Source organism: Rattus norvegicus, chromosome 11 (assembly GCF_036323735.1).
Source record: "Rattus norvegicus strain BN/NHsdMcwi chromosome 11, GRCr8, whole genome shotgun sequence".
Taxonomy (NCBI): domain Eukaryota; kingdom Metazoa; phylum Chordata; class Mammalia; order Rodentia; family Muridae; genus Rattus; species Rattus norvegicus.
Genome location: NC_086029.1, coordinates 81,251,357 through 81,263,856, shown reverse-complemented (window position 1 = coordinate 81,263,856; position 12,500 = coordinate 81,251,357). Strand labels below are relative to the sequence as shown.

The 12,500-nt window shown below is 47.5% G+C and overlaps 1 protein-coding gene across 4 annotated transcripts in view; it reads right to left on the bottom strand.

Annotated features, from left to right (window-relative positions):
* Iqcg (IQ motif containing G) overlaps positions 1–12,500 on the bottom strand; it is a 41,046-nt gene that overhangs the window by 12,393 nt on the left and 16,153 nt on the right. For all 4 annotated transcript variants that reach the window (XM_006248455.5, XM_006248456.5, NM_001014230.1 and 1 more), the window contains 3 exon segments: positions 10,082–10,210; positions 5,664–5,745; positions 801–962 (listed from right to left, as the gene is read on the bottom strand). In XM_006248455.5, coding sequence (XP_006248517.1) covers positions 801–962; positions 5,664–5,745; positions 10,082–10,210 — 373 coding nt within the window.

The window sequence follows — 12,500 nt, the reverse complement described above, 5'->3', positions numbered from 1 at the left end:
AGAAGCATGTGGTGAAGTGTGCGGACAGAGCCAGGCACGACAGCCCACACCTGGACCCCCAGAACACTGGAAGCTGAGGCAGGTGGATCAGTTTAAGGCCAGCCCTGCACTACAATGCGAGTTAGAGTGAGTTAACCAGAAGAAGAAAGAAGAAGGAGCGGGAAGGGAAGAGAGAGAAGCGGGCTTGGGTAGCTGGAGAGCACACCCAGGAGGTGAGCTTTCAGAGTGGGCTTCTCCAAGTCACACGGGGAAGCAGGAGGCATAGCCATTAAAGTCTCTACGTACAAATATTGAAGACCCCAGTTAGTTGTTTATGTTTGACCTCCAGGGCTGTTCTGGTCATGAACAGAAACCCTAATCTTCTCTTCCTCTGACTTTGTTTTGTTGTTGGCACATTATCGTGGACAGCACCTCACTGAGGCGGGAGAGAGCTCAGCCGTGAAGAGTGCATACTGCTCTGATTAGAGGATGTAACTGTAACTTTGGTTCCCAGCACACAGTGCTCAAAAGCACCTGTAACTCCAGCTCTGTGGGACCCAGTGCCTCTGGCCTTCATGGGCACACACGTACACGTACAAATATGGAGCTGGAGTTACTAGAGGTTAGGAACCTCCAAACATGGGTGCTGGGCACCGAACTCAGGTCCTCTGGAAGAAGTGCATACTCTTACGGGCTGGCCCACGTGACGTCATCTGCCTGGGTCCTGCTCTGTCGTTTGCTGACACTGGAGCTGGACTGGGAAGCTGCCATGTGCTATCACTGAGTCCCATCCCCAGGCAGCCGAATGTGGCGGAGGTTACCTCGATCTCCTCCAGCAGGAGCTCTTCTGCTCTGTTGCACTTCTTCTGGGTCTGGGAAACCTGCAGCTCGGTGTTCCTTTTCATATAAAGATTCTCCAGGTTGGTTTTTGCCTTCACCTCTTGTAGCTGGTCTCTGAGGTGAGCAATATATTCGTTTCCATTCTGCAGAGATAAGACCAGGTTCCTGAACTAAAATTCACTGAGCTTATACGTCAACAGGCCTTCTCGTAGCACACTAAGGGACACGTACTCAGTCCTCACAATAGCATGAATCAAAATGAGTCAGTGCCAGGGGACCGAGCACAAGGCTTACAACAGACTCCAGGCCAACCAGGGCCGCAGAGGAGAACCTGTCTCATTAAAAACAGTGCTGGTCATGGCGGGACGCACCTTTAATCCCAGTGCTCTGGAGGCACAGGCAGCTGGGTTAGTGCGCGTTTCAGGTCAGCCTGTTTGCATGGCAAGCTCTAGACCAGCCAGAGATACACACTGAGACCCTGACTCACAGAAGGAAAGAAAATGAACCTGGGTGTGGTGAACATACCCATAGTCCCAGCCCTAAGGAAAGGAGGGCAGGATGATCAGAAGTCCAAGGTCATCCTTAGCTACATCCTTAGTGGCTCAAAGCCAGCCTGGGCCACAGGAGACCCTGTCTCAAAAAACTGCAGAGGGCTGGCCAGATGGCTCAGTGGACCACTTTCGACCAAGCCTTAGGATCTGAGTTTGGCCCCTGGAGCCCACATGGTAGAGTAAAAGAGCTGGCTCTCTCAAGTTTCCTTTGACCACCAAAAATGTTCCCCCATACAGGATAATAAATAAATGTTGAAGAAAGGAAGGGATGAAGGGAGGAAGGGAGGAAGGAAGGAAGGAGGGGTGAAGGGAGGAAGGGAGGAAGGAGGGAGGGAGGGAGGAAGGGAAGGAGGGAGGGAGGAAGGAAGATAAATTCAGACTGAGTGAGTCTCTTCAGAACCTTCTTTGGTAGTCAGTATCTGCCACAGACTCACCATTATGGTCTCATTTTGGTAGAAAGAGCAATGGTCAAAGGTGATCCCAAGTCCTGATTTCCCAGACTCACCAGTTGTATGAAATTGGCCAAGTTGGGGTCTAGGTTTCGCCTTTCAAACACCAGAATGTTACTATTTAGTAAGTGACTATGCTCACCCTAGCCTTCACCCCTGTTCCCACTGGGGACTGGTTCGAAGACACGCCTCCTGCCCAGGATACCAAATCCTGCAGATACTCTAATCCTTCCCATCAAGTCCATACAAAGATCCAGGTTCTTTCAAACCGGCTCTGTTTGGCTGGTTGGGTCTGTAGCCATGCAGGAATGGATATATACTGAATGTCTCCTAGTTTTTTTTCTATTGCTGTGATAAAACATGACCAAAAGCTACCTTGGGGAAGAAAGGGTTTATCTGGCTTAAGATCACAGTCTATCAGAGAGGGAAGTCTTGACAGGAACTCAAGGCAGGGACCTGGCAGTAGGACCTGAAGCAGAGACTATAGGATGATGTAATTAAGCAGGTGAAGGCAGGTACAAGATAGAACAAGGCCTGTCATTGGACGAGAAGGAAGGATGGGCGGGAGAAAAAGTTTGAGGGAAGAGGAGGAGACTGGGGAAGGCAGAGAAGTGGCCGAGAGAACATGGAGGCTGATGTTAAGATTCCACTCTGTGCCTTTACAGGTTGTTATGAATGTTCTTAAGGGATGGATGTGTATAGGGCTTTGTGTGTTCGGGTAGACAATTATATCTCATCAATTGGATCAGAGATTATTGTGTTGTGTGTTCTTTCTTGTGTGGTGAATTAAGTTTAAGAGAGTATGTGGCGGCTGGGACACTGAGCCACCATGGAATTGAGATGTGTGTTTCTGGCATGGTGGCAAGCTGCCTTGAGAACTGGACGGGTAGAGAGATTGTTGCCAGGCTCAGAGAGAAGCCATCGGCAGTGTGATATGGGATGGATCAGAGCAAATGAGATGCTTTGCTGACTGAGATTAAGAGACCTACCAGATATCTTGGGGCACTGTGGTGCTGGACCTAGTGCGGGATAAAAGACAACCATTTTTTATACTTTTACAGCAACAAAGGCCATGGAGGAATGCTGCTTACTGGCTTGCTCAGCCTGCTTTCTTCTAAAGCCTAGGGCCACTCAGGGGCAACATCTCCCAGAGTGGGCTGGGCCCCCTTACATCAATCATTAATCCAGAAAACGCCCACAGACAGACAGGCCAATCTGATGGAAACAATTCAATTGACGTTCTCTCTTCCAGGTGACTCTAGCTTGTGTCAAGTCAACAAAACCTCATCACCACAGTGAGTCACTGAACATGTGCTAGAATAGACCTCTGATGGCCACTAATGCTTCACAATTGTAAGCTTTCAAAACTCACTGAATAAAAGGAAGATTCTTCAATAGCGACTCCAGCTAAGCAGGAGACAAAGAAAGTTGTATGGGAGAGAAGGCAGGAGACACTGGGGCAAACAGTAAGGGTGACTTCCATTAGCACAGGGTCTAAGAAGGCCCATCTGAGGAGACTTATTTATCCTGACACTCGAAAGGCAAGTAAGTCAATCCATGAAAAATGAAGGCAAGAAATTTCTCAGTAAGAAGGAAAGGGTGAAGCCCACACAGGTGAAGTCCCTGGGTAACTAAGCCCTGAGTGTATTTCAGAAACTGAAAGAAAATCTTCCTCTCAGCTTGCACACAAGTAAGACATATCCACATGCTGGTTGGTTTTATCAAATTGTCTAGGAGTCAGAGCTGGAGAGACGGGGAGGTGGGGAAGGGCACTTGCTAAAAACTAACTTTGGTTCCCAGCACCCATGGTGGACAGTTCACAATCACCTTTAATTCTAGCTCCAGGAGATTCAATACCCATCTTCTGAACTCCTTAGTCAATACACACATACATGTTCAGACACACATACAAACTCACACACACACACACACAACAGACATTCATGAATACACATAATTTCAAAAATCACTTTTTAAAAGCTGGAAGGCTATGAAAGAGACCTACAGCAAACAGAAAATCTATATTATATTATGTAATATTAAGTAATTGTTTATAAATCTATATAACACTGGCTATGTAAAAATAATTTTAAAAAATCAAAGACATCTAGTTTTAATGCTATTGCCCTAGGCTTCTGACAAGTCTAATTTCCTTCCTGCTGGCTGGCACATCAAGTGACAGTGTGAGACACAGGGTAAAATATAAAATCCTAGCTGGCTTTAGATGCTAAAATCATGATTGGAGTTTCCCATCAACCCACACAATCAGTGAGGCATGGTCAAGCCAGCCACCCACGGCACAGGCTAAGAATCTTGACTTGGGGACTTCTTTTCAGGTCTTTTAGCGATTTGTCTTCACCACAGCCTGATTGTCCATGGAGCCAGGCGCTTACCCCATGACCAAGGTTCTCAGACTGACACAGTGTATTTGAGGGCTCTCACGGCAGACCAAACATTCTACTCAAAGCCCCTGGCTGCCTCAGACACGGTCTAAATATATTATTGGCTCCAGAGAAGATACAGTGAGAAGAACCAGCCAGTTCATGAGGCCCTGGTGGCTGCCCTGAGAAGAGGGGCAAAGCAGCGTTAGCAGTGGCCTGGGGAGCACAGGCTCCGAGGTTTTAACTGGAAGTGTGGGAAGGCCGTGACTTGTCTAGCACATCAGGCTGCCGCCTTGGCTGGATGGCAAGAGGAAAAGTCAGTCACAGCGTACAGTCCTGACGGGGGTGTGAGGGTAACTCCTCTAATGCTCTGATTCCAGCATAAAGGCTATGGTAGCAGGAGAAGGTCAAGATCATCCTGGGCTAGTTAGCCCGTTCCAGCCAGTTCCAGTCAGCCTGAGCTACAGGAGACCAAACATAGTTATGCCTCTGCAGTTCTGTATCCAGGTTATATCTGGGTAACATTTCTATCTAGCCATAATGAAAGAACCAGCGTTGGGACCAATCTGGGGCCAGTGGGAAAATTCCTACCAAAAACCTCAGAGCACAGGACCCCTCCCTTCCAGGAAGAAAAAAGCTGGTTTAGTTTCTGAACAGCTACAAGCCAAACTGTCACACAAAGCTATCTGCGGCTTCCAAATGACCACAACCCCACCCCCCACCCCCATTGAACAATACACTGAGTCCGATCTGAAAGTTGTTTCTCTTCACCAAATACGCATAGTCCCCTGCCTGGTTACCATTGTGCAAATTCTGCCCCAGTTGTTTACAAGGTATAAACTCTCTGTCAGAGTCTGCTCAGGGTCGTCTCTCTTGAAGTGTGAGGACCCGACATATCGGAATTAAAATCCTCTTGCTTTTGCATCGATCACTGCCTCCATGAGTCTCATTCAAGAGGTCCTGGAAGAGGTTCAATTCAGACCTCACAATACCAGCACTGGGGGGAGGGGGAGGCATGCACAACAAATGAAACTTGATTCCAACTTCTGGAGTCTTTAGAAAATGAAGAATTTTTAAATTATAATAGAATTTTTCAGGAATGGAAACTTGTGTGAAGTCTGTACAGTTAGGAAGGAAAGAGCAGACCAAGAGCCCCAAGGGGCTGCCCCCAGTTTTACCTAGACCCACTTGTACCTTCCTTCTCTCCTCTCTTCCCTCTGTCCCTCTCCCTCCAGGACCTCACCATGTAGCCCTGGCTGGCCTAAAACTCAGCAATCCTCCTGCCTCTGCCTGCTGAATGCCAGGATTAAAGGTGGGCCTCACCACCCAGGCATCATCCTCTTTCCCATAAAGTCACCCCAGCAGACACAATGGCCTCTCACAGAGCTAACTCTGTGAAAGAGCCTTCCATGGAGTGGGTTTAGCTCAGTCGTTTTGGTGTCCTCCTCATGGGTAATTCTTACCTGTACTTGCATTTGACGCTCCCTTTTGACATCAACTAGCTGTTTTTGAAGAGATTTTATCTGTTTTCTTCCTTTTTCCTCCCTAAAAGAAGTAAGGACAGTAAGAACAGGGCTTCTCCCTAGTGTCCCCACCCTCCCACCCTGCACATGGGCAGCAGATGTGTAGCTCAGTCTTCATGTGGGTCCCCAGCAACTGAGCAGGAGCTGTCCCTAAAGCTGCTGCCTGAGTGGAATCTGTTCCCTGGCCTGGCTGCGTTGTCTGGCCTCAGTGGGAGAGGATGTGCCTAGCCTTGCATAGATCCGATATGTGTGTAGATGGAAGGGTACAGGGAGGGGACATGGGGGAATATGTGGGGGTTCCACCTTCTCAGAGGAGAAGGCAAGAGGTTATGGGGGAGGGACTGTGTGTCGGGGGACTGGGGGGGACTGGAGGGGTAGCAGACTGGGGGGGCATAGCAGGGATGTACAGTGAATAAATAATGGGAAAAGTGAACAGGACTTCTCGAGTGTTGGGCCAACTGGACATTTAAAAGGCAGGTTCTTGGCAGGAGAGATGGCTCAAGATCAGAGGAGCTGAATTTGACTCCCAGCATCCATGCTCGGCAGCTCACAGGGATCCAGTACTCTCTCTGGGCACCTGTCCACAACACACGTGCATATACTCATAAATTAAACATAATGAAAATAAGTCTTTAAAAACAAATAGGTTCGTGGGCCCACACAACGGCTCACTGGATAAAGGTGCTTGCTGCCAAGGCTGACAACCTTATCCAGAACCCCGGAACTATGGGGTGGAAGGCAAGAACCGATTCCCATAGGTTGTTCTCTGACCTCCGCATGTGCGCAATAGCACATACCAGTGCACATGACCACAAAATCATCCAATCAATAAACAAACAGATGTAATGATAAAAACAATCAGGTTCTTAAGCCAGGATTGGTATTGCTCAGCTGTAACCTCAGCACCTGAGATGTAGAAGCAGGAGGTCAAGGAACTTGAGATCAACCTAAGTTACTAAGTAAGTTCAAGACCAGTCTGGACCACAAGAGACACTGCTTTAACAAAACAACAATGATGACAACAACAAAAGTAATTAATAGTCTGATAGATGAGCAGCATGGGGACAAGCAGAATGGCCCAGCAGGTAGGTGAAGGAAGGTGCTTGCCACCATGCCTGACTACCTGCATTAGATCCCACAGACCCACACGGTGAAGGAAAGAACTCTCTTCTCTCTCTCCTCTCTCTCTCTTTCTCTCTCCTCTCTCTCTTTCTCTCTCCTCTCTCTTTTCTTTCTCTCCTCTCTCTTTTCTCTCTCTCCTCTCTCCTCTCTTTTCTCTCCCCCCCCCACACACACACACGCGCGCGAGTGCGCGCGCGTCCCGTATTAGACACAAGACACAAGGTTGACCTGGAACTTACTCTGTAGCCCAGGCTGGACTTAATTCCCAGCAACCCTCATAGCTCAGCCTCCCTGTTCTCTATCACAGACATAAGCTGCCACCATAAATATTTTTCAAATGACATGGGTTTAAAGATAAAGCTAAGGAAATCAGATAAGAACAAAAACAAGACAGAAGGTGACTGGATAGATACACTTTTCTCCTTTTCTGTCTGTTTGCTCTGTCTTGTTTTTAAGACAGGGTTTCTCTATGTAGCCCTAGCAGTGCTGGCACTTGCTCTATAGACCAGGCTGCCTTGAACTCACAGAGACCCAAATGCCTCTGCCTCCTAAGTACTGGGATTGAAGGTGTGCTCCACTGCTCCCAACCACACTTTCCCCAGTCTGTTACAACAGCACAGAGGCACTAAGACATGACACAGTAACTCTCAACTGCCTTCTCAATATGTCAGTAAACTTACAACTGCTTTTCAAAAATCTAACAATTGAAAAGCAGGGATGCCCAATCAGAATCCACTTGTAATTGTGGAAGAATAAAACTTCAGCAAATTTAGCTTCAACATCCAATTTGCTTTCATTACAATTCATGAAGGGCATCACATCCTCTATGAGGCACCCTGGTGTGTTCCACATCTGTGGCACCCTGGTGAGTTGCACATCTGTGAGGTGCCCTGGTGTGTTGCACATCTGTGAGGCGCCCTGGCGCGTTGCACGTCTTTGAAACAGAGGCAGATCTACAAGCTGGGCATCTATGAAATAGAGGAAGCCGATGAGTTCATCAAAGGAAGTGGTTTTAGGCAGAAATGGGCCAAACCAGCAGAAACCGGGAATAAAAGGCAGACTGGCCATCTCAAAATGGCTTCCTTAAAGAGCCCCCTTAGACAGAAAAGCTTTTTCCGTTATAAAGGCTCTGTTCACTGAACTCTGGCTGTCTGTGAATTTCCTAGCTTTCAGAAAACTGGCTTAACCACATGGCATACAGCCACTCTGATCTGGCCTTTGGACACTGGTTTAGGAGTTCATGTCAACACAATGGCCTCTCATAAATGCAATTTAACAGCATGTGCAGTTACTGCCATGAGATGAGACAGCCCAGGCCTGGCTGCCGGCGAGCAGTGGATCTCGATCTCTAACATGAGCTGTTATCAGGCAGCTAGCACAGGCCAGGAGCATTCCACATGCAGCAATGGCCTAGCATATGATTGCTTTACTCTTTTCTATTTAACTTCATGTGTGTATGTATGCCTGAGTGTATGCATGTACACCATGTGCAGGCAGGAACAGACAGAGGTCAGGAGTCAGAGCCTCTGGAACTGGACTTACACAGAGCTGTAAGCCACCATGTGGGTGCTTGGAACCAAACCTGTGTACCCTGGAAAAGCAGCCAGTGCTCTTAACTGCCGAGCCATCTCTCCAGTCCCTTGCTTTTGTATATGGGATAAGGTCTCACTATGTGGACAAGGCTGGAGTCCAACTAAAGTCCCTCCAGCCTCAATGCCCTGAGTGAATATTTTTTCTGTCACATATGCTAAAGAAGTGTTCTGGCACTGAGTCCCATCTTGAGCTGAACATTCTTGGGAAGGATGTCCTGTGCTATGCACCCACCTTTTGGCTTCTTACTATGTTGTTTGTTTGCAGTGCTGGGGATCAAACTTGGAGCCTAGTGTGTTTACAAAATGCTCCCTTCCAGCTACACTGCAGCCTAGGACACTAAGGAAGGATTTTGGTCTGGTTCATCTTGAGAAGGACAACTAGCAGAGGTCTCTTTCCTGTCATTATATATACAAGAGGTTGAACCCAGGGGCTCTGTGTACCAGGCAATCACTCTCCCACTGACTCCCCCAAGCACTGACTCCCCATTATATTTTACATCTCACAAACTTACCCATGCTGGCCTCTATCTTGCAATCCCTCTGCTTCAGCTTCCAAAGTATCTGAGTTTACAATCCTGTACCCCGTACCTAGCTATGGTATTCTTAATATTGTGTGGATTCAAGTAACCAAGGATTTCTGAATGATTGCCCCACCCAAGGCAGGAATAAGCAGGAGCTCAGAACCCAAGAGTCTGCCTTCCAGTGATAACTGAATGAATGTATGTGTTTGATGCTTGGGAAATTCAGGACTTCTGGTAAGTTTTTACCACCGTAAAATAAAACGCAGAGCCTGGATAGATGGCTTGGTAGGTAAAGTGCTGGTCCTGAGTTTAGAGACAGGGAACCCACATAAAGCCAGGAGTAGTAGCATCCCCCATAACCTACTGTCTAGAGGCAGCTGCAGAAACCAAACAACAAAGACCCTGTCTCAATTCAATCAAGAGAGAAGGTGAGAATCAATGCCTGACATGGTCCTCAGAGCTCCACATGTGAATACTGTGACACGCACATGCCTACACTCACACACAAATGCACGCACAAAAATTTGCAGAGTGGGGAGCTTGCTTGGTGGTTAAAATATTTGCCACATAAGTGTGAGGACCAGAGTTCAGATCGACAGAATTTACTTAAGTGCCACACCGGCACTCAGAAAGCAGACTTGGGCTATCCCAGAGCGAGCTAGGCAGTCATACTAGCTGTGTAGCTAAGCTCTGGGCTCAACTACGAGAGTCTATGTCAAAGAATAAGTTGGGAAACACTCAAGAAAGACTCCCAGTGTCAACCTCAGGCCTACATACACATATACATGTGTTCCCTCACATGTAAGCATGCATACACACACTTGCATACCACACACACATACATGTGAGAAAAGAAACATTGCAAAGCAGACCAAGGTGTTTAGCACATGCCTGTAGTAGCCTACTTTGAGGCAGGAGAAGCTCCTGGGGTCTAAGAACTGTCTACACAGCACAGTGAGAGCATCTGAAAAGAGAATCACGGGGTTGGGGATTTAGCTCAGTGGTAGAGCGCTTGCCTAGGAAGCGCAAGGCCCTGGGTTCGGTCCCCAGCTCCGAAAAAAAAAAAGAACCAAGAAAAAAAAAAAGAGAATCACAAAACGTATAAGTCTATCACCACCCTGACCTTGTGATGACGTCATGGAAATTCATTTTGGCATCTCTTTCTTTGCCCAACGCTTCCAGGAGACTGGAGAACGAGCCACAAGCTTGCATCTCCATCATGGCGTTTGCAATGACATCACTGAAATATTGCCTGCCAAGGGGAACAAAAAAGATAGACTTATAAGACACGCTGCCCCACCTCCTTAAAGAGTTGCAGAAGTCACACCAGTTAAAAACTAGAAGGGGTGGGGCATGTTGTCCCACACCTATAATCCTAGTGGTTGGGGAGTCTGCAAGACCACAACAGTTCAAGGACACCCTGGACTACATAACAGCGTCAGAGCCAGCCTAGACTGCAGAGACCTTGTCTCAAAAAAGAATCAGGGGCTTGGGAGGTGGTTCGATGGGTAAAGCACTACTGTACAAAAGACAAAGCTAGAGTTCAGATCCCAGAGCCTACGTAATGCAGGGTGCGTGTGGAGATCTGCTTGCATTCTGGCTCTTGGAAGGAAGGCTGTACAGAAGTGGCTCTAGAGCCAGTTAGCCACGAGTTCTGGTGTGACTGAAAGACTGCCTCAATGAGTAAAGTGAAAGGGTGAGTGAAGACGGCCTTTGTTTTTTTACAAATAAAATCCCAGTTGCTTGATTTACCAAATGAAGACTCAGGAGCCAGGTGCTGGGGTGAAAGTCTGCGAGCTCAGAGAGGCTGGGAAAGCACCCAGCTGACCCTCTTACTCCACCTATGTCCCGGAAGTAAAAAGTCCTTTCTCCTTCTCCACGATGTCTTAAATACCTTTCAATTTGCAGGCCGTCCTTTCTCTTTCCTGGCTTTCTTATGTTCACTCCCTGTCAGCTGGCTGCTTGCTCCACCTATCATTGACTTTATTTAGTCTTGCTTGCAGAAAGCTCTTGGGTTGTTTTCTAGTTCACAACCTTAGGGTTCACAATTGTTGTGGCCCAGGAATCACCCCACAAACCACTCAGTCACCCATCTCAGTTAAACGGGCAGTTTATTGAACACACACCTCTCAGGACTGATAGATGAGGGTCAGATTCGGGAAATGAGACTACGACCCTGACTGTTTCCATCAGCGTCTTACAAAGGCAAAACCTGTCAATGCTCATAGCAAGCGTCAAGGCTCACACACAGGTGCAGGGAGTGCTGCTGGGAGGTTGCTTCCGTTGGCTCTGCCTCAAGCTATAGTAGCTTAACCATGCAGAGCACATCATGTAATCGTGTTGTGATTGACGCCAAAGGAGGGGGAGGAACCTCCAAGAACACCAAGCGTAGAACGTAACAGGATGAGCAGTTAACAGTTAACTGGAGCATTAGAAAATCCTCTATAACAAGTAAGATGGCTGTCTACAGGCATAAAAGTGACTACAGTAATGTCAGAAAGGCAGTGGCTACTTAGGTTTTAACACAATGTGATCAATATTCTGCAACAGACCCTCAACATCTCAGGCCTCTACATGCGCGCGCGCACACACACACACACACACACACACACACACACACACACGTCTATATGTACCCACACAAATATTTACATATGCAAAAATATGCATACAGATGTGCACATCACACATCAAAAAAATAAGGAAAAAAAGACAGTTTTCATGAATCTGTCAAACTGTCTTCTGGTTCTTTCTGTTTGGGTGCAGCTCCTTGTGGAGGAACCAGCTGTTAACACAGAGGTTTCTAAGGTCAAAGTGCAGAGAATGCGTGGCTACCAAGGGCTCAATCCTATAGGGATATCTAGGTCACTCCTTGTCAAGACTCAAAACACATCTCAGAAGGGGAGGATAGGAAGAATGTAAGGGCAGAGAAAGGGGTTCAGTGCTGTGGAATGCTGGCCTCCAACCAGGACATGACTTTTGCAATCTGAAACCCTCAGCAGCTGTGACTACTTGGATCAGACTGGGCCCACGAACATAAGGTCATAGAATAGAACGGACTCACGTGCCCTCCCATCCACACATTCGGCCCACGCCCCTCCACCCCCCTATCCTTGCAGAGCTGGGCAGGTAGTGTTTGCTTGAGTAGAGGGAGAGTTTTCTTCAGGGGTACAGCTATGTGTGAGGTATCCATGTTCCTGTAAACAAGCCCTCATCCACACTCATGGAATCACCCGCAATCAGAAACAAACAAACAAAAAACCATGAGAGTAGAATTGGGAGCTGGCTATGTAAAGACTAAAGTTATGTTTTAAGTTTAAATTACTGTGCTTAAGAGCTCTATAAAAGAAAAAATGCCTCTGACCCATAAGCCCCACTTGCCCAAGGGGCATGCTGGGGCCTGTTGTCCATGTAAGACACAAGTCACACACTGTATTTTCGCTTCTGCAAACAAGGTTGGTTGCCCAAACTGTGCGAGATGTACTTGATCACATGTCGGTGGGAAGTATGTAGGCAGGAAGCACACCGGGATGTATGCTTGT